Raw genomic sequence first — 23,036 nt, forward strand, 5'->3', positions numbered from 1 at the left:
TTTTATTCGTGTTCCTCCTTGGACTAGGAAAGCTAGAGTGCGGGAGAGATGTAAAACCAGCTTGCAAAAGCATATAATGCTGTTTATCTCCCTCCCGTTCTATACCTGGTTCCTTTCTGGGACATTTTTAACCAATCAGATAAAATAGGAATCAGGGGGGTTTACTTCAAACATCTAAAGCTCTTTATTCGGGTTCCTCCTTGGACTAGGAAAGGTAGATTACGGGAGAGATATAGCTTGCCGGATCCTTTTGATGCTGCAGATAAGCTTTTTTCCAAGCTTACATAATATCCGTCGAAATACCCTTGGAATGATTTTTTTTTCTAGTTTGCTTATTGTTTTTTGCTGGGTTATTATCATTTTATACTGTATTTATTTGCATGATTCCTTTAAAGAGGTTTACCACCCACGGAGTGGCTTACTTTTGCAAATTGTTTGGTTTATTCGAGTTTTAGTTTGTACGTATTTGCTCCTGATTTTGTATGTACTTTTTTGTTTAATTCTCTTTCTTTGTGTTATGCTCCGCCGCCATTGTCTTGTTTTTGTGATGGGTTATAAAATAAATCAAACAATTAATTAATTTTGTTTCCAACGCTGAAATGTTTCGCTCGTCCTCCAGTTTTAGAGTCCACGTCTCACAGACGTATAGGGGGGGGGCAACCTTTAATATCCTAAGATAAGTAGTGTAGTTAAGTTAATAAAATGTCAAATGATACCAGACTTGGTAAGCGATTGGCTTTTAAACAAGAGCTCATATTGCGCTTGTGACGAGGGCGGAAGAGCCAAGAGCTCATATGGTATGAGCTCTATCAAAAATCTAAGAATCAATAGATTGCTTTAAAAGGAAAATCAGACGCTTAATGCCGGTCGGGATTAAAAATAAGAGCTCTGAGTCACGAGGTCCTTCTCAATATCAAAATTCATTAAGTCCGATCACCCACTCGTAAGTTAAAAATATTTCAATTTTTATATTTTTCCTCTCCCTTCAGCCCCCCAGATGGTCAAATCGGAGAAAACGACTTTATCAAGTCAATTTTTACAGTTCCCTGACACGCCTACCAATTTCCATCGTCCTAGCACGTCAAGAAGCACCAAACTCACCTAACCAAAGCACCTAACTCCCCCAAAGAGAGCAGATCCAGTCCCGTTACGGCAATCACCTATCTACGACATTTATAAGCGTTTTCCAAGATTTCCAGTTTTCCCTCCAACTCCCCCCAATGTCAACAGATCTGGTCGGAATTTGAAATAAGAGCCCTGAGACATGAGTACCTTCTAAATATCAAATTTCATTAAGATCCGGTAACCCGTTCTTAAGTTAAAAATACCTCAATTTTTCAAATCTTTCCAAATTAACAACCCCCAGCTCCCCCAAAGAGAACGGATCCGCACCAATTATGTCAATCTCGTATCTATAACTTGTGCTTATTCTTCCCATCAAGTTTCATCCCGATCTCTCCACTCTAAGCGTTTTCCAAGATTTCCGGTTTCCAAGATTTCTGTTTCCCCCCTCCAGCCCTCTATGTCCCCGGATCCGATTTGAAAATGGAAAAAAAAAATCCAAATTGAAAATGGAACATCTGAGACATAAGATTCTTCTATATATCAAGTTTCATTAAGATCCGATCACCCATTCGTAAGATACCTCGATTTTCACGTTTTCCAAGAATTCCGATTTCCCCCTCCAACTCCCTTCAATGTCACTGGATCTGGTCGGGATTTAAAATGAGAGTTCTAAAGCAAAAGATCCTTCTAGATATCAAATTTCATTAAGATCTGATCACTCGTTCGTAAGTTACAAATACCTCATTTTTTCTAATTTTTCTAAATTACTCCCCCTCCCCAACTCCATCAAAAAGAGCGGATCCGGTCCGGTTATGTCAGTCACCTATCTTGGACTTGTGCTTATTCTTTCCACCAAATTTCATCCCAATCTCACCGCTTTAAGCCTTTCCCAAGATTCCCCCCCCCCTAATGACACTGGATCTGGTCGGGATTTAAAATAAGAGATCTGAGTTTCGAGGTCCTTCTGAATATGAAATTTCATTAAGATACGATCACTCTTTCGTAAGTTAAAAAACTTCATTTTTTCCAATCTTTTAGAATTAATCCCCCCCCCCAACTTCCCCAAACAGAGCAGATCCATTCCAGTTATGTCAATCCCGTGTCTAGGACTTGTGCTTATTTTTCCCAGCAAGTTTCATCTCGAACCCTCCACTCTAAGCATTTTCCGAGATTTTAGGTTCCGCCCCCCAACTTCCGCTTCACCGGATCCGGTCAAGATTTAAAATAAGAGCTCTGAGACATGATAATCCTTCCTAACATCAAATTTCATTAAGATCCGATCACTCCTTCGTAAGTTAAAAATACTTCATTTTTCTAATTTTTCAGAATTAACCCTCCCCCCAACTCCCCCAAAGAGAGCGGATCCGTTCCAGTTATGTCAATCACGTGCTTATTTTGACTTGAGCTTATTTTTCCCACCAAGTTTCATCACGATCCCTCCACTCTAAGAGTTTTCCAAGATTTTAGCCCCCCCCCCCTCAATTCCCCCCACTGTCACCAGATCCAGTCGGGATTTAAAATAAGAGGTCTGAGACACGATATTCTTCCAAACTTCAAATTTCATTAAGATCCGATCACTCATTCGTAAGTTAAAAATGCCTCATTTTTTCTAATTTTTCAGAATTAACCCTCCCCCCCCAACTCCCCCAAACAGAGCACATCCATTCCGGCTATGTCAATAACGTATCTAGGACTTCTGCTTATTTTCCCCACCAAGTTTCATCCCGATTCCTCCACTCTAAGCGTTTTCCAAGATTTTAGGTTCCCCCCTCCCTCCAATGTCACTGGATCCGGTCAGGATTTAAAATAAGAGCTCTGAGACACGATATCCTTCCAAACATCAAATTTCATTAAGATCCCATCACCCGTTCGTAAGTTAAAAATACTTCATTTTTTCTATTCTTCCAAATTAACCGGCCCCCCACTCCCCCCAGATTGTCAAATCGGGAAAACGACTATTTCTAATTTAATCTTGTCTGGTCCCTGATACACCTGCCAAATTTCATCGTCCTAGCTTACCTGGAAGTGCCTAACGCAGCAAAACCAGGACAGACCGACAGACCGACGGAATTTGCGATCGCTATATGTCACTTGGTTAATACCAAGTGCCATAAAAAGCATTAGATACAGCGAACTTGGAATTAGTTTCTTGAATTACCATTCAATATCGGATTTCTTATTCAGTTACCCTACCCCTTTCACTGTAACGTGGAAAAGGTCCTGCTTTCATTTTAGTGGCGTTTTTTTTATCGGTTTGGTTTTCCCATATTTTACTGGTTGTTTTTTATGGTCATTTTTATTTTGCAATGAGGACAAGATGCCTCGGCCGAGATATTTGCAATGCATTTTCATTTTCACTTGGTGTAATATTTTCGTTTTTTCTTCTTCTCAAGTTTCTTCTCATCTAGCTAAGTTAGTGAAACTTTCAGAAGCTTTTGATCGATTTTATATCCTACAGTACAGGTCCATCAGCTGTAAGATCTGTCTCAAGAATACACTGATACAGTTGCGCTAATTGACGAAAATGTTGGGGGAGGCAAAATGTATTCTTAAAACCTAGAAGGGGTAGTTCTTTGGATTATTTCCAATGAAAATGCCAAAAAAGAGTATTTCTCAATAAAACCACCAAAAAAACATATTTTTCGAAACCTAAGTGGGATATTAGGGAGGTGAATACACCCTCACACATACATAACATGTCAAAGTAGCAACATGTCAATAAGTGAACATTTCATTTACAAAGGAATTAAACCAGTTAATAAAACGACAAAGAGGCGGTAAACAAGGAAAATGGTATAAATAACAGAGAAGAGCAAGACTACTGGAAGGATTCATTGATTCTAACTTTAATATTGTAGGAAACATAAGTTTTTAAGAAAGTTAGTAGGAAATATACTATCCAAATATAATTAGCAAAATTTATACAACAAACTTTATACAATGAATAGCAACTAGAAAAAGGAAAGAGGGCAGAGGTCTGGTAACCTTACAAAATTTGGATTATTGACAGATTCCCTTTTCCCAGTTCGGGATTTAAATAAAATTAAAAAATAAATACTGACCAATTTACCAAAAGAACATCAAGAATCGTCAAAAAATTTCCAAGGAGAAAATTGCACAGAATGGAAAGATGTTATAAAATTTCCATCTACTCCTGAACCTAAAGAGCTAGTTCAATAGCTTAGCACAATCTAATTCTCAATTCTAGACTTTTTTATGACATTAAATGTACCTGCAATTCAGGGCCGTATTCAGGATTTTTGGTAGGGGGGGGGGGCAAAAAAGGAGTAGTGATTATAAAGACTTACGCGTCACCTTTGTTACTTTTGTACGAATCAGGCAAAAATTAGGAGGAGGGACCAAACCGGTTAATCCCCCCCCCTCACTACCAATAATGCGGCCATCATGTGATCATTCCTAGTATTTATTCATTTCTATAGAGGTTTGCAAGATTTTTTTTTTTAGCTAACCTGCTTTTAGCTTTTATTTTTTTTCTAACTCTATGAAGCTAAAATTAATGGGTCCAGGCCAAATTTAATGTTCCAAAAAGAAAATCTGTATTATTTTTCTTTTAAATTAACCGTTTTCCCTCAGATTTTTCTTTGATTTATTCCTCGGATAAAGGAAATGATTTAGACTCATGAGAGTTTAGATATTTCCTTTTTAATACACTAGTTGAAGTTAATGACATCTACTCCTTTTTAACACACTGTTTCAAGTTAATAACATCTAACTTAAGTACTATGCTATTCCAAAGACCCCCCCCCTTACTAACAGTACTTGGCATAAACTCCAACGGCTCATTGAAATAGACAGTGACATCTAAGATGAAGTAAATAATGATAAAGTTTATTAAATTGTTAACATAAAAAAAATGGAAAACTATACATAAGTCGTTGTTTGCATTTAACGAAACTTCTTCAAAGAGAGCAATGTTTCAAAAACGAGATAATAAACTTGAGTTTAGGTAAATTTCGTTTGAGCATTTTTTTTTTCTTCTTTTTTTTATTTATTTTTTTTGTATTCCAATGTCATTGCTTTTTCCTCCAAGTACCACCCAAAATAAGAATTTGTCGAATAGGGTCTTAGTTATTTAAAATCAGACAGATATTTTACTAGAAAAAGGAAGACGTAGACATGGTCTTACATGGAAGGCTGGATTATCGTAGAAACGAAAGCCAATTATCCGTAGACGACCTCGGAGCCACTATCAGGATTAGAATGGATTTTGGATTTCTCGCTATCATTGAAATCAAATATTTACTATAAAATTATGCAAATTACATGAAAAATGAGAAAAAAAATTCATTTTACTTAAGAGAAACATTCATTTTTGAAGTTTGAAACATAACAGTTATTTTTTGGTCATATGAATAATTATAGAATGCGCGTAACTAATGATGAGGGTGATGAAGAAGCAACTAAAAAGAATTAATACACATGGTAGCATTTAGCTAGAATATGTTTAATGTAAGATCTTCAGCGGTTTTCATCCCCGTTGGCCTACCAAGCTCCTTCCTACAACTATTCCATAACATAAGCTACATGTAGAACGGTCTATGATTGATTCATTTATAAATAATACACCAATTAGAATCAAGTTTACGTTCTTACAGACCCTGTGTAAACCAGTCTGAAAAGCCTAATCAAACAGTTCGTGGTAACGAACTCTATGGAGTTCATCAAGTTTAGTCTTATCCATCCAAAGTTATGAACCTGAGAAGATGTGACTTATTTTCAAAAAGGAGAAAACACCCCCCAAGGGTCATAGAACTCTATCAGAGAACTTTATTAGATTCTATCAGAGAACTATACTGTAGAGGTTTCAAGGTCCTATCTGCAAAAATGTGGAACTTTGTATTTTTTACCAGAAGAAAGATCAGGGATGCGTGTTTATTTGTTGTTTTTTTTCTTTTTTTTCTAGGGGTGATCGCATCGACCCAGTGGTCCTAGAATGTCACGAGAAGGCTCATTCTACTGGAAATTATAAATTCTAGTGCCCTTTTTAAGTAACCGAAAAATTGCAGGGCAAATCGGCCCCCTCCCTTGCTCATTTTTTCCCAAGGTCACCGCATCAGAATTCTGAAATAGCTATTTGTTCAGCATAGTCGAAAAATTTAATAGCTATGCCTTTGAGGACTATTTAATCCCCCACTGTCCCCGGGGGAAGGGCTGCAAGTTATGAACTTTGCCCATTGTTTACAAATAGTATTGGCTATCGGGAAGTATACAGAAATTATTCAGGGGGGATTTTTTCTGGTTGGGTGGTTTGGGGTAGGGGATTACGTGGAGGACCTTTCCATGGAGGAATTTTTCATGGGAAGAGAATTTTTCATGAAGGGGCGTCGGATTTCCCAGCATTATTTAAAAAACGATCAGAAATTAAATAGAAAAACAAGTTTTTTCAACTGAAAGTAAGGAGAACATTAAAACTCAAAACGAACAGAGATTATTACGTATATGAGAGCTTTCCTCCTCTCGTCAAAATCTCGCTCTTTACGCTATAAGTTTTTTTTTTAGTACTTTCAAAAGAGCTAAAGTTTTTTCAGTACTTTCAAGAGTGATTTATTCTAATTAAACGACCTTTGTGATCCAGAAGTCACTCTTTAAGAATTGGAACGCAGTTCGAACTTTATAAATAGTGAGGTATTGACGAAGGGGTAAACCCCCTTATATAAGTAATAATTTATATTCGTTTAAAGCTTTAATGTTGCTCCTTACTTTCAGTTGAAAAAACATGTATTTTTATTTAATAGGCGAACAAGACATTAAGCATGGTTCTAAGAGGAGACATTCAACGACAAAAAATACCTCAGTATGGGCAGATATTTTCTTCGTTCCCGTTTTGAATCCGAGTTGAAAATTTCGTTTCTCCTCCAAAACGCTGTTTCAAATGAATAAAGGCCTATTGTTGATGCATTAGCAAAATATCCAATTCGGATTCTATTTTAGATATGTATCGGAAAAACATATCAATCGTAAAATATCTACCTATTTTCTTTTTTTTATATATATAGGAATGCCTCAAAGTTTTTTTTTTTTCAACCATATAAATCAATCGGATTTCACATGAAAATGTCGCTTGGTAGTTTTCACTCGACATATTTACCGTCAAAATCACAGAAATAAAAATCCACGGAGGGAGGGGGTTAAGGTTTGGAAAGTAGTTTTGCCAGAAAGTATCATATTATATTGTTAAATAATACAAAATGCCTTTCTTCGTAATCGATATTACAAAGAAAGGTCTAACCTTACAGGAGAGAATTAAGGTTAAGCATCTGGCCTTACATCTCCTTGCAGAAACCAATACTCTTGAGGTTGAGATCTCCCCTCAGTACAGAAAATTATTTTTATAAATAGGAGGCTTATCGACGGATAATTTATGCCTATACGCGATATCCTATTAACATCAGAAATACCCAAAATGGTAGTTGAATATAATAATCAATCAGGTATTACGAAAATGATCCTTGGAAATTCCCAAGCAACATCGTTTAATATGGGAGCGGGAATCCGAAAAGCAGTATGTTAAGTCTACACAACATAAATTTCGTTGGATAGTGTAGTGATAAAACTAAAAACGTGTTCTTGGATTTTCGACTTTTACTAATATTTGTTCGCACAAGGAAGATTTTGTAAGATATCCAAGATATGTCGAAAACGATTTTGACATTGAAAGCTCCAATTTCTATCTGTTTCTCTAAGCAAGAAGAAACAACAACATATTTTGAAAAAAAGAGAAATTTCCATAAACATTTTAGGGACCGAAGAAGATAGGAGAAAACAAATTAAATTAATCGACAGACCACGCTTAGTTTGACGAGACGGAATATAAACATTCTGAACAAGAAATGCCATATAACGCTTTATGAATCACCACAATTGCATTGACAACAGGCACCACCTCCGTAAGCATGTTCTTCTCTTAGTTTTTCATACTCTCGATCAGTGTTGCCAGATGAAGCATAATTGCGCCATTTGGGCGCTGTGTCGAGTTGGCTGTGCAATGAATTCTCCAAAATAGAGTATTTGCTAAAGCATTTTTTTCATTTCAAAACTAGCACCTTCAGCCCATTTTCGCCCAACGAATGGTTCTTTAGTCGAGGGCCATGTCTAGGAGGCTACCCGGTTTGAACCTCCCCCACCACGAAATGTTTACCCGAATTGCGTAAAAGCAACAAAAATACATATACACAATTTTTCGTTGCGTTTTTTAAAGCCCCCCCTTAACAAAAATAGGCCCTTTCCCCCGAACAAAAATCCTGAACACGGTCCTACATTCGTCATCCTTCCGCTTCTGTGGCTGCGTAGTCTGATGCCACGCATCTTCGAATGCGGCAGTACCAGCAGAGTATTGGTTCGTTTCTTCTTCTTCTTTTTCTTTTTTTTTTTTTTTTTTTTTTGCAGCAGGTTTCGAAGTCTCCACGCACATATCAAAAGGGAAGCTACCACCACAAATTTTCAACTGGCATAGGAGAGTCAATAATTAAGAACGAGTATTACGAGATTTAGGACCCCGATTACATATCAAGTATGCTATTTTCCTATTATGCCAAGTGAATTTGTAATGAGGTGAATGGTATGGTATTCGTGGATTATGTATATTTGTTTTCTCTAAACTGGTTGAGGCAGTACCTAATTTTAACTTTTGTCAGGGTATAACTGTTGCTACGAGAAAAATACTACTGTGCGTAGACGTAACTAGGGTTTTCAGCGCTCAAGGACACTGTTAGTTTTTGCCGCTCTTCTTCCTCACCATCACTACCACAAAATATGTAGAGCATGATATTAACAAATAAAAAAAAACTTTGTTCGGCGCCCCATCAGAAAAGCACCCCGGGGCAGCCGTCTCCCCTTGTCCCCCCAAGCTACGCCACTGCCATTATTTTTCTTGAAATGCTATAATTGTGTCAAAGTTAGAATCGCATTTGTACACGAAAGCTGGGGTAGAACCTATCCACCAGGTCTTAGCTACAACAACGCGTTCTATTGCATAACTTTATTGTTTCTTATATAGTGGAACACCAAGACCCTATGGCTTTCTTTATCTTTGTTATCTCTTTTTCGTCCCATTCTATTTTATTCCTAATCTTCTCGTTCTTTTTTTTTTATCTATAATCCTGTCGGTACTTGTCGGTTATTGGAAAAATACCTAAAAAGTGAACTTAGGTTAATCCTAATGAAAAATAACAAAACATGATGATAAAATAATACTACTACTACTAACAACTCACCGCAGCACCATGCCACCTGAGGCCAACACAGCTACGAACGGACCTCCTCAATCCCAATCTATTCAAAACCTACCTCTTCACACCCTTCAAGGAAGTTCCCATTTCCTTTAAATCTTTCTGTATGACGTTCTGCCACCCCAGACGAGGACGAACTGCTTTCCATTTAAGACTAGACGGTTGGCCGAAAAGGACAATCTTTGGCAATCTATTATCCTTCATCCGCACAACGTGCCCTAGCAATCATAACCTTCCTTTCATTATAGCCCTAGAAAGAGGGATTGAGCCAAATTTTTCGTACTGCCTACTGTTTGAAATACGGTCGGGCAGCCTGGTACCCAGAACAATCCGTAGGCAATTAGCACTTTTCGCCCATGCTTCGGAGCCATATTTGACCACTGTCATTACTGTAGCCTCCAATATTCTAATCATGGTTTGCAGATGCAGACTCATCTTTCTATTCTTCCAAACTTTTTTTAACAGTAGAAAAATATCCTGAGCATTGGTTTTTCTACCTTTAACATCTTCACTGCACCCACCGTATTTACTAATAATTTACGCAATTTTATATCTTTTCATACAAGTCTGTTCAAAGATATTTGATTATTGAAGCTAGTCCGATTTCAACAACGATACGTGCTAAGCTTAAAAATTTTTTCGTTTTCTTTTTTAAGGATTTTGAATCGTTGTAATCCCTTGTCAAAATAGAGAATCATCATTTGTAATAATTGCAATTTTTTTTTGGGGGGGGGTCTTCCTACTAACATTATATAACTGCTTGCGTTCAAGAAGGTTCACTCTTTAAGGTTTCTGAATTGTTGTAATCCATTGTCAAAATAGAGAATCATCATTTGTAATAATTGTAAATTTTATTTTTTGGGGCCTTCCTGCAGACATTATATAAATGCTTGCGTTCAAAAAGGTTTTCTTTTTAAAGTTTTTGAACTGTAATCCCTTGTTAAAACACATAAAAATATTTTTGCAATTACCAGTTTTTTTTTATCTTTACGCAATTTAATGTCTTTTCAAAGATATTTGATTATATAAGCTAGTACGATTTCTAACAACAATATGTACTAAGCTTGAAACTTTTGGTTTTCTTTTTGAAGGTTTTTGAATTGTTGTAATCCCTTGTCAAAATTATCTTTTTTAAAATTTTCAAGAATCACTATAGTTTCAATTCACAAATTAACTGTTGTTAAGACCCTAAAAGAATTACTGAATTTTACATAACTATATCTGCATGCATGCTTTTTATAATGTTAAAAACACTATTGGATCTTCCTAAGCAAGATCATGTTACTGCCATTTGCTACTACAGTGTTGAACAAAAATGCAGCTTTTCGTAACAAATTGATTACAATTTAAACATTAATTTTTTTTGTTACAACATTTTTTGAAATACTTCAGTTTTCCTTAAAATGAGCCAGCTCCAGTGCCCAGTTATCTGCGGGATAACTTGCTTAGTATTTTTTTTAAATGCTTCAGTTTCCCTTAAAATGAGCCATTAAACAGCTCACTACGATGCTCCAGTGCCCAGCTATCTGCAGGGGGGAAAAACAAATATGCTATCAATGCAGAATATCGTGGTTGCAGCCACTTTTCTTGATTTTCAAACCAATGCATTTTCCTTATTATTCAAGGCAAGAGGTTCTGTGGTGGCGCAGTGGATTTGACCTTAGCTTGGTAATACGGGACCCAGAGATCGAATCACGCTGCAGGAATGCACTGCAGGGCCGACGCAGGGACCTTAGTAGTCAAGAAGCGTCGTTAATTCTTAAATAAATAAATTCAAGGCAAGAGACGGCAAGTTTTCTATTTAGGGGTTTCAGACAAAGCAGTGCTAATGGCGTGCTTCTTGTTTTGATCTAAGGCTATTTTCACGAATTATAACCTTTGACATTTTTTAGTATTGATTTTGATCGTCTCTTACTAGGTTGCTAGCTACTGCTGCAACCCTGATAAGAGACAAAGTTCAGAGAATTAAGCAGCTAAGTAATTCAAATATTACAGCATTCCCTAGAAAAGTTTACCGATGATAATACTGCCGGTAAAGCTGAGGCTAGAACTATTAATGAATATTTCAGTTACTATTAACTAAGGTTCGTTCTTTATTATATAAAAATCTAATTTGCTAATGCTATAAATATGATACTGGGTAATTGTTTTTGTCACTATATGTAATATTCACTGAGTCACGCGAGGGTGTGTGGCAGAGCGGTCTAGGGCACTGGTGTTAGGCACTAGTCTATTAGGGGGCATGGATTCGAACCTCACAGCTGTCCAGCTTCTTATTCTAAAGCAAAAAAATTACTAGTTTGAATCTTAAATTATCCCTACTTATACTGAACTATATCGACTAAAATAGTGTATAATATACATATCGACAGTAACGTAATATATCGACCGTAATAATGTCTAATATAAACAGCTACTACAATGTTTTGGGAAAATGCACTTTTTAGTGGAAACTCTGTTTTTAGAAGTTATTTGCTATTACATTTCTAAGCTTTGGACGTGATCGTCTCTTATTAGGTTGCTAGCTACCACTGCAACCCAGATCTGTGGAAAAGAAAAAAAGATGCCGTCGATGCAGAGTATCGTGGTTGCAGCCACTTTTCTTGACTTTCAAGCCAATATATTTCCCTTGTTGTTCAAGCCAAGAGACTATAAGTTTCCTAGATAGGGGTTTCAGACAAGGCGGCTCTAATAGCGTACTTTATTTTTTGATCTGATTCTAGTTTTACGAGTTATGGGCTATGTCATTTTCCACTACGGCGCGTGATTATCTATTATTAGGTTGCCAGTTAACGCTGCAACCCGCATGAATAGAAAGAAACGAATTTCAGAGAATTAGGCAGTTAAGGTAGTCAAATACTGCACCATGCCCTAGAAAAGTTCACAGATGTTAGTACTGCCACTAAGGCTAAGACTTTTACTATTAATTAATATTTCAGCTACGATGAGCTAGCATTCGTTCTTTATTATAGTGCAACCATTACAAAAGTAAACTTCTTCATTCATGAAGGTTTCTAATTTTTCCACATTTTCGCATAACTTTGACCACAAATGTACCATTCAGACCTTGCCTAGATATAAACCTGATTACAAACAGGAAAACGCCTACGACTTTTTCTTCTTTGAAATAGTAAGAGATGAACCTCAAAAAATCAGACAGCTAACTATGTCCAATGTATGCAATGGTTTGTTATTTTAATAATCATCTTTTCATGTAACAAGCCGAGGGACAGTTATTTTCCTATATATGGGTATTGGACAAGGTGGTTTTAGAAGTGTACTTCTCTTTTGAGCAGACTCTAGTTTTAGGATTTATGGGTTTTTGTATTTCTTAGGATGGGGCGCGATCGTCTCATACTAGGTTCTCCAGATTTTGGAGAAGATGGTTCTAATAGTATACTTCTTGTTTTGATCTGAAACTATTTTTAGGAGTTATGGGCTATTATATTTCCCAATATTGGACGTGATCCTCTCTTCCTAGGCTGCTAGCTACCACTGCATCCCAGATTACTAGGTTGCTAGCTACCGCTGCAACCCAGATTGAAGTATAACATAAACTGTTTTAGAGTCGGGTTTTTATAGGCTTGTATAGCGCAGTGGATAGTGCGTTGTCTGTCGCAGCCATATTTTAACAAACTAGACAATTAAAAGTCTAAGCAAAACTTCTATTAATAACTACTACATGACACCCAGCTTCTGGACTGATAATACCGCTGCAACCCTAATTAATATAAAAACCACAAACAGGAAAAAGCTTATGGCTAATTCCTATTTGGGATAGTAAGAGACGAAGTTCAGAGAGTCAGGCTGCTAACTTAGTCTAATATGTGCCATAGTTTGTTCTTTAATAGGTTACAGCCATCCCGACAGACATGATACCGATAAAAATTACATAATCCCTATTTATGTTTCAGTTAACATGGGCTAGATGTCGGTCTTTACTATAATGCTAGCTACCACTGGAACCCAGATTATTTAAAAACATGACATCATACCCAAGAACAGACAATTTTCCAAACATTTTTTGCATTATGCTAACTTTTAGTTACTATATGTCGTGGTTTGTTCTTTACTATAGTTTAAATATATCTACAATCATGCCACCAATGTCCACGACACCATTTATTTTGAACTGTGCCGATCCTGTATACATCTATCCATATGTGTTGCATCATCAAGCATATGATGATTTAGTTTGATATTCCAGTTAGCATAAGCAAGAGTTTGCTCTTTATTATAATTTTTTTAATTTTATTTTAACTACAAAAAGATTCTTAACCCCATTAATTTTCTTTAAAAAAAGCCATAAACAGCTCTCTACGTTGTTCCATTGCCCCGCTATATGAGGAAAAGAAAAAAGAAAGAAAAAAGATGCCGTATATGCAAAATATCGTGGTTGCAGCCACTTTTCTTGCTTTTCAAGCCCAAATATTTCTCTTGCTGTTCAAGCCAAGGAACGGTAAGTTTCCCATATAGGGGTTTCGGACAAGGCGGCCCTAGTGGTCTGCTTCTTGTTTTGATCTGGCACTATTTTAAGGAGCTACGGGTCATTATATTTCTTAGTAATGGACATGATTGTCTCTTACTAGGTTGCTAGCTACCGCTCCAACCCATATTTCGGAGAAGGTGGTTCTAATAGTGTACTACTTGTTTTGATGTGAAACTATTTTTAGAAGTTGTGGGCTATTATATTTCCTAATATTCGACGTGATCGTCTCTTACTAGGCTGCTTGCTACCACTGCAACCCCGATTACTAGGTTGCTAGCTACGGCTGCAACCCAGATTACTAGGTTGCTAGCTACCGCTGCAATCCAGATAACAAGTGTGGCTGCAATCCTGACATCCTTAGAAATACTTAGTGTAACCGATCCTTGATATAATTCTCAAATATAGCGTAGAGTTTGTTTTTTACTCAAAAATCGTCTCGGATTTGTCTTCATCATTACTTTTTACTTTCAAGCTTGATGTGGATAATAAGGTCTACTATCGTTCTTTATTTTACTGCAACCTGGAACCATGATTAAAAACAGGAAAGAGCCTTTCTTTGGAATAGTAGGAGACGAACCTTAAAGAATCAGGCAGTTAAATAAGTCCAATATATGCAATAGTTTTTTCTTCTAATGATCGTCTCTTATTATAACAGAAAACTAAGATAAAAAAATTGAATTTTTTAAGGAAATACACATTAAATGACACGTCGGGTAGTTAGAACCTAACAAAAAATAAAATTAGTTTTAAAGCTTTCAGGCGTTTTTCTAGTTTTGATTAAAAAATTACAATTATTGCTCAGACGCCATAAATATATAGACGCCAGACGCCATAGATGTAGCAAGTTTCTTTCACATGAGCAATTAGACTGCTTTTCGAGTGTCCAGCTATCTGAGTGGAGAAAAAAACGAAAAAAAAGATACCCTCGATACAGAATATCGTGGTTACAGCCACTTTTCTTGATTTTCAAACCAATATATTTTCCTTATTACTAAAGCCAAGGGACTGTTAGTCGCTTATATAGGGGTACTGGACAAGGCGGTTCTACTAATGTGCTCCTTTTTTGATCTGACTCTAGTTTTAGTAGTATTAGGTTATTTTGTTTTTTACTATGGGACGTGATCGTCTCTTACTCGGTTGCTAGCTACCGCTGTAGCCCGGATACTACAAGGTAGGTCAATCTGCCCACCTGATCAATCTCTTCGTTAGCCAACGTTACCTTTTCATCTTCATTTATTCCTGGCCTTAGTGACTTAGTCTTCTTAACATCAATTTTCAAACCACTTCTAGCATCCTGAACTCGCAAAACCTCCAAAAGTTCATTTATTTTACTCAAACTTTCCTCTAGGATGATCAAATCATCAGCATAATCTATGTTTGGGAGAATTTTCCTCCCCATTTGATTCTGTGGTCTGCCATTAGAGAAGATTCTTCTCTTAAAAATTTGACTACGACATCTCTCAGTCTAAAAACTATCATATTACTAAGTAGTTTGCTGCCTACAGAGACCAGACTAATGCCTCGATGATTACCACACTCACTCTTATCCCCTTTCTTATACAAATACTTAATTAAGGTTTTCCTAAAATTGTTAGGTACTTCCCCTTTTTCAAAATCATATCCATAATCTTCAGTAACTTATTTCTAAGCTCAGAGCCACCATATTTAAGAAACTCATTTACCACACTATCAGCACCTGGAGCCTTATTATTTTTTAATCCTTTAGTACTGTCGCTAATTCTTCCTCGCAAAACAAATCTTCCTTCACATCCAAGGTATCACAAGTTTTTTTCATTTTCCTCTGTATCTTTTCCTGCAACTCTATCTCGGTTTAGCAGATTCTCAAAATGTTCTGCCCATCTCTCATTAACTCTTTCTTTATTACTAATTGTGGCCCGTTCCTATCTTTAACCAGAACAAGTCCGAATTGACTACTGCTTCTCAATTTATTAACATGCCAGTACAATATTTACTATTATGCTGTTTAGCTGCATCCTCCAGATCCTCGGCAAATTTATCCATGGCCTCCACTTCACACCTCCTTAGTCCATATTTTAATTCTTTCTCCATGTTCTTTACATTTCTTTTGTTGTCATATGATGTATCACTCATACCATTCTTGTACAAGCCTTTCCTCCTCTCTATTAAACATAAAACTTTTTCACTAATATTCCTCGCTGCAGTCCTAACTTTCTTACCTAAGATACCATCAGCAACGTTATTAATTATTTTCTAAAATTATGAAACCTAGCCCAACCTAACGTAACATAACCTAACCCCTGCCCCCACCCCTAATGTGCAAATATACAGCCCAAATCATACAAGTCCAATGCATTTTGTCCAAGCCCAATGCATTGTATTATTCATTACTAGTTTTTGTAGCTATGAAACCGGTTTTCTGGGATGTAATCTAAACGTAATTCTTAAATCTGTTGCTAATAGCCGACAAGTACCCTCGTATCTTTTTCAGGTTCCATAAAAATAATCACAGCGGGAAAAATATTCAGCCTGCCTATGAAACCATGTAAAGCTAAAAAGGAAAGCTAAAAAGGAAAAAAAGAAAGCAAAAAAAAGGAAAAAGGAAAGCAAAGGAAAGCTAGTTAATTTTCTGTCAAGTAAAAATTGATGTCACTACTCGGTTATTGTATTACCTCAGGTTAAGGAACCAGCATAATATGCTGGCATTATATTATAATGCAGTCTTTTAACCTGGGTGGATACATTGTTGTCTATATCCTCTTTTTGTAATTATGCCTGAGTACTTACGTATTATTTCAACCCCACTGATGTTCCTGATCTTTTATAAAACCGGTTTCTCTTTGTGCAGTCGGAGTTAATCATCTTAGCCTAAGTTATATAAACTACTATGAAGGTATTTTTTAATCAAATATTTAATATGCAGAGTTGGTTGTGTTAGATATTTAATATAATGTGCTATGGGCGGCCTGCTTTCCATAATTGTCTCTTGTAGTTTCCATAATTTTGTTTCTAAAGTATTGTATTTTCGATCAGATTTTGGTATATTTCATTATAATCTAACTTCACTTCTTGAGTGTGGTCGCTACAATATGTAAGTACTTATGTCTGTATTATTGGCTCAGGCAGCTATGCATATGTCGCATTTGTCACTATTCGAGCTAAAGGTAAACAAAATAGCATCGTAAAAATAGGAAGAATCCACTCAGTGACTTATTCCGTGCTGCCATTTGGCGTTTTACGGATGAACGCTAAACGAATCAGTCAATTAAAATTCCAACTTCCCTGTGCTGTGTGCAAAAAGACATTTGGTACTTACGCATTATAGCGACCACAATCAAGAAGTGAAGTTAGATTAATAATAATGAAATATGCCAAAGAAAATAAAACACTTTAGCAACAAAATTATGAAAACTACAACAGAGAATTATGGTAAGCCGGCCGCCCAGAACACATTATATTAAATACCTCACCTAACCAAATCTATATATTAAATATTTAATTAAAATATACATGCATTGTAGTTTATCTCACTCGGACTCAGCTAATTATCTCCTAGTCCGATTTCCTGCACACATAGAAACCAGTTTTCCAACAGATCAAGAACATCAGTGTGGTCAAGATAATACGTAAGTACCAAACATTTTTTCTCGAAATCTGTTGGTTGATTAAGTTCCATCGTGTCCGTAAAACACTGAACGGAAACGCAGCATTGGCTTTCCCTGGTCTGACTAGGTTAGGCTGATCGCGTGGTGTCTCTACTGTACAAGTGCGCAAAGCTGAATGCACTCCCTGTCTAAAATCAAAACCCACCACCTACATACGCGTTGCAGAGAATATGTTTGAACTTTACACAGTCGTACTATCAAATCGAACGTCCAGGGATGAAGCGCGTAAACAGGTGGCAAAAGCCAGACAAGAACAAGAGGTGTGTGTGCAATCCTCTCCGTCAACTATGTGCATGTGGAGCTTAGAAAATTCCAATGCAGAAAATCCTACGGTAAGAAATACACCTTTACACAAATTCTGATTTGTAATTGGAATTATATGTCAAGTTTTAGAAGAGTAGAAAATACTGAAATAAAAAAAAAATACTGAAATGAAAAATTTTTATCGGCAAATGAAATTCTTCTAAATTATCTTATTCGCTACCCCTCCCCCAGATGGTCGAATCGAGGAAAAGACTATTTTTAATTTAATCTAGTCTAGTCCCTGATACACCAGCCAACTTTCATCATCCTAGCTTATCTGGAAGTGCTCAAACTAGCAAATCCCCCCACTCCCCCAAAGAGAGCGGACCCGGTCCTATTGTGTCAATAGCGTATCTAGGACATGTGCTTATTCTTCCCACCAAGTTCCATTTCGATCTCTACGCTCTAAGCGCTTTCCAAGATTCCCGGTTTCCCCTCCAACTCCCCCCCCAATGTCACCGTATCTGGTCAGGATTTAAAATAAGAGCTCTGAGACACGATATCATTCTAAATATCAAATTTCATAAAGATCAGATTACCCGTTCGTGAGTTAAAAATACCTCATTTTTTCCAATTTTTCCGGATTACAATTTTTCCGAATTCCGAGACAATAGCCAATCGTTTAATTAGAATAGGAAGCTTTTTAAGTGCTTTTTCTTTTTTTGAAAGTGATAACAGCTTTAGCGTACAGAGCAAGGTATTGAGGAGGGGACAAACCTTCATATCTGCAAAAATCAATATGCAAATTTCATTTCAATTTTTCATGTACGGTGAGCAAAATTCGAACCTGCATTAGTTGTAAAACCTCCAAAAATTAGATGGAAAAATAGGTTTTTTTTAAACTAAAAGTAAGGAGCGACATTAAAACTTCAAAAGAACAGAAATTACGAAATATGAAGGGGGCTGTCCCCTCCTCACCACCTCGCTCTTTACGCTAAAGACTGACTCTCTGCCCCAACTCTACTTTTTAAAACAATAGAAAACTTTAGCGTAAATAGCGAGGCATTTAGGAGGGGACAACCCCTTTCATATACGGAATAATTTCTGTTCGGTTCAAGTTTTAATGTCGTTCCTTACTCTCAGTTAAAAAAAACTTTTTTTTTATTTAATTTCGGAAAAAGGCGAAGATTAAATATGTCTTGACAAAAGGGATCATTCGATGGAACTTACTTAGTTTGAGGGTGTTAAAATATCACATAACGCCTTTTTTAGCTACCGCATTCCACATGCGCAACTTATCACATATTTCTTTTCCATGAAACTCTTTTGGATACAGACAGACCCAAACCCCTTTCGTTTGGGGTTTCAATGATTACCTGTAGAGCTGGTGAGGGTTGTGTCGTTGTTTTTTCAAGATATTCATCTAAACCAGACGCTATTTGTATTGCCTTCTTTAATAAAATTTTTACTTCATCATTTCCAGTTATCAAAGCTTCTGCTTTCTTTAGGACATCAGCTAGTACTTCTAAAGGTGTATCTAGAAATAAACAAAAATTATACATTATTAAATATTAAACACGGTGACTATGGACACCAGAAGTACCTGCCTACTAGGCCAGGGGACCATGCGTAGGGTTGTATTTTCGATGGATGATTAATACACATTCTTACTCCTAGAATTTTTTAGTTTTCAACTTCAATTTAGAATTTTGTTTCCAGTTTGTAAGGCCAAATTTGAGCCCGAATCCTAAATTGTTAACAAACGAGCTCAGACCCATGCATCGGGTTGTATGTATTCTGAATATCTGTTTAAGGGGTATTTCATCAATCAGTATCTTTGTTTCATCAGTCAGTGTCTGTTCAGTTTTGTTTCTACTGACAAGTCAGACCCCGACTTGTAAGCGTTCTAAGCTACGAAACCCGCTTTTTACTCTATTAAATCAAAACAAACAAGTTTTTACAACTGAAAATCAGCAGTAACATTAAAACAAACTTGAATAAAACTTAAAACAAAAGGAAATTGTTCCGTATATATGAGGGGGCTGCCCCTTCCTCAGCCATCGCTCTTTACGTAAAGTCTGAAAGTTCTCTAAAAATACATTTTATTAAAATTCAACGGTCCTTGTGTTTGAGCAGTTTTTCTTAAAGAATTGTGACAAAATTCAAATTTTAGAGTAAAGAGCAAGGAAGGAGGAAGGAGCAGCCCCCCTCATATACAGGAAATCAGTTCGTTTCAAGTTACGTTGTGAAATAGCTTGGTGTCATCTTTTTTTTTACATACAGTTCTTCAAGGAGCAGTGAAAACTCATTTCGTCTCTGACTCTAAAAAAAAAAAGTTTTTCCGAGGGAAGTAAAGAGCGAAGTTGAAACTTAAAACAAATAAAAATCATTACTTCAAAGCCTATCTAACATATATGAATAAAACTAATGCAAATAAATCAACTGGTGATATTTCCCTATGTTCATAGGATTACAGAAAACTAGCGCTTTACTGAAAACACAAAAAAAAATATAAGAATTTTGGTACGGTAAAAGTAAACCTTTTAAGGAAATTTCTAACAGTAACATTTTTAGATTGTTGCTTAATTTATTTTTCGTTTAATTTGCCATCACTTCTGCACAATGAGTTCAGTTCAATGATTGAGAGTCGTTTGGATCTTAAAAGGACATTTAATGATCATTTTGTAGATAAGTTGGAAGTGAAGGAATCTTAACAGTATTAGGACTACAGACTCACTTTAAAATTTGTATCACAACTTAAAATTCTCCGTTCTATAGCGAGAAATAACTGGATTTCCAGAGTTCGTTTGATATGTTCTTCATTTCGAAGATGTTACCTGATATATCAATCCATTATTTTATATACCGTGTAATGACTTTTAACTTATTATTTCTATGCCTAAGTTCTTAGAATAATTTTGATTGTATACTGAAAGTTACTGATATCACGCCTCCTGTAGGTCTATGAAAGGCGTTATAGATTAGATTGTTGTTGTGAGGCTACGTATTTACTTTTGACTTCTGTATCAATGTTCTCGTTTTTTTTTACTTGGCTTTTGAGTTTTCAGTAAAGCGCTAGTTTTCTGTAATCCTACAAACATAGGGAAATATCACCACTTGATTTATTTGCGTAAGTTTTATTGATATATGTTAGATAGGAATAATTTCCGTTCGTTTTAAGTTTTAATGTTGGTCCTTAGTTTCAGTTGAAAACTTATTTTTTATATAATTTCTAATCACCCACAATCTAGGGGAGATAAGACACCTCAGCCCTTATTAAGGAGCTGAACTAAGAAGCCGTACAAGAAGTGAAGGAAAAAGTAAGTTTAGAGTGGAGAAAAAAATAAAAACAGTGTTTTTTTTGTAAAAAAAAAAAGAAGAAATAGACCTTTAATTCTTTGTTTGAAAAAAATTTAGTGTAGTAGCACTTAAGAAAGTAGCTCCAAGCGAATAGGTTCAATACAAAAGCTTCGACACGATATACAAAACCGAGTGGACAGGTTTGTATATCGACATACTTGCGGACAATTTTGCTAGCTCAACAGAAATGTGCCATTAGGCTTAGGGATTTATTTGACCTGTTTCTAAATAAAAAGCCACTCATTACTCAGAAAAGAATGGAAATTTCAAAAAAAGATAATTTCTTGTGTAGGTACGATAAATGGTATTATAAACTAAGTTTGTTAACATTGCAAAAATTTTGGGAAGAATTACCTGAATTCTCACACAGAACTGTTTTCACTTGTCTTTCTTCCTCTTTGAATGCACAATTTTATGTATGGAGAGAATATTACGGTGGAATTGTCAAGTAAATATTTTCAATAAGGAAGCATAACAATAAGTAATCCTTCTTTTAATGCACAACTTTGAGTGGCTCCAGAACCACATGCCTACACTTCGTCAACCACTAGGTTGCCAGGGGCTGGGGTAGGGAGCGTAATTTGCTATGGGCAGAGGGGGCTACTTCCCCTCCGAGACATCAGTTTTCCTCCAGACCCAATTTTAACCCCCCCCCCCTCCCAGCTGAAATTTAGTTTCTCCAAAAATGCTGTCAAGACCAAGATAAACCTGCATAATTCAAGCATCCACTGAAACATGTCATTTTTCTTTAGTACATCTTTACCTTCTTTTTTACTATACACCTTGTTTTTCAGTTTTCTCTGTCATTTTCACTTGACTGGGAAAATAGGCTCCAAATTTGACCCCCACAGGATTTTGATAAAATTACGTCATTCGTTGCAAACCACGAACTATTGCAAACCATGCCCTGGGACATGCTTTGAAAAATGAATGCATCACATTTAGAAAAACAGTGATATTATCTGAAAATGATCGTACAGAAGGGAAAAAACGATGATTAGGAAAAAACAAGCAAGAATCGAACACAAGGCACTCTAATTCGAATTCGAGCACTGTACTAACAGAACCACGCCTCTAATAATCTATTTTGAAATATTAGTGTTTGTCCCTTGACGGCGTAGCTTATTATGGTAGCTTATTATACTTGGAGGAGGAACATACGGCAGGTGTTCTTGCAGACCTCCAGTTAAAAGTTTTGGACCATAATCATTACAATGATGATATTATTTTATACTTCCAAGCTTTTCTATATAAGAATTGACATCAACAGTGTCTTTTTAGCGCTTTAGATGGTATAATTGATAAATATAACGTAGATATGAGCAATGGCTTTCAAATGAGCCATTAAACGTCAGTCTAAGAAGTTCTGGTAGCCCACTAGCCCCAGCTATTCCTCTTCAGAATTGGCACCAAAAGTGCCATTTTTAGTGCCATTTGGAACTTGCTGATGGTGAAATTTATAGGAAGGGGGGCAATTTGTTACGGTACAGGGGGCATTACCCCCTTAGGACCCACGTTTGCCCCCCCAGACATCATTTAGGCCCCCCAGCTGAAATTTAGTTCATGCAACATATCTTGTCAAAACTAAGATAAGTCTGCATAATTCAAGTATCCAGAGAAACAGATCAGTTTCCTTTAGTACATCTTTGCCTCTATGGTAATATGTGGCTCATTTTTCAGTTTCACTATGATTTTCATTTGATTTCAGAAATTTGGCCCAAATATATCCTTTATATGAGCAATTAAAAATCTGCCTAGATACCGGCGATAGCAATACGCCCAATAGCAATACGCCAAAACCGATACACATGATATAAATACATTCCATACCGATACAGTGTGCAGCCCTTTCTCCCGGGACTTTGGAAGGTCATGAAAATCAAAGATATTTTACCTTTGAACTATGTTGAACAAAACGGCTATCTCAAAATTGTGATTCGATGACTTTGGGGGGAGGGGGCTAGTTGCCCTCCAATATTTTTAGTC

The 23,036-nt window shown here is 36.4% G+C and overlaps 1 protein-coding gene across 2 annotated transcripts in view; it reads right to left on the bottom strand.

Moving 5' to 3' along the window:
• The window catches only part of LOC136030892 (uncharacterized), an 81,770-nt gene that overhangs the window by 54,656 nt on the left and 4,078 nt on the right, over positions 1 to 23,036 (bottom strand). For both annotated transcript variants that reach the window (XM_065709985.1, XM_065709986.1), the window contains exon 2: positions 19,067 to 19,227. In XM_065709985.1, coding sequence (XP_065566057.1) covers positions 19,067 to 19,227 — 161 coding nt within the window. The remainder of the gene's footprint in view (positions 1 to 19,066; positions 19,228 to 23,036) is intronic.

This window comes from Artemia franciscana, chromosome 9 (genome assembly GCF_032884065.1).
Source record: "Artemia franciscana chromosome 9, ASM3288406v1, whole genome shotgun sequence".
NCBI lineage: Eukaryota > Metazoa > Arthropoda > Branchiopoda > Anostraca > Artemiidae > Artemia > Artemia franciscana.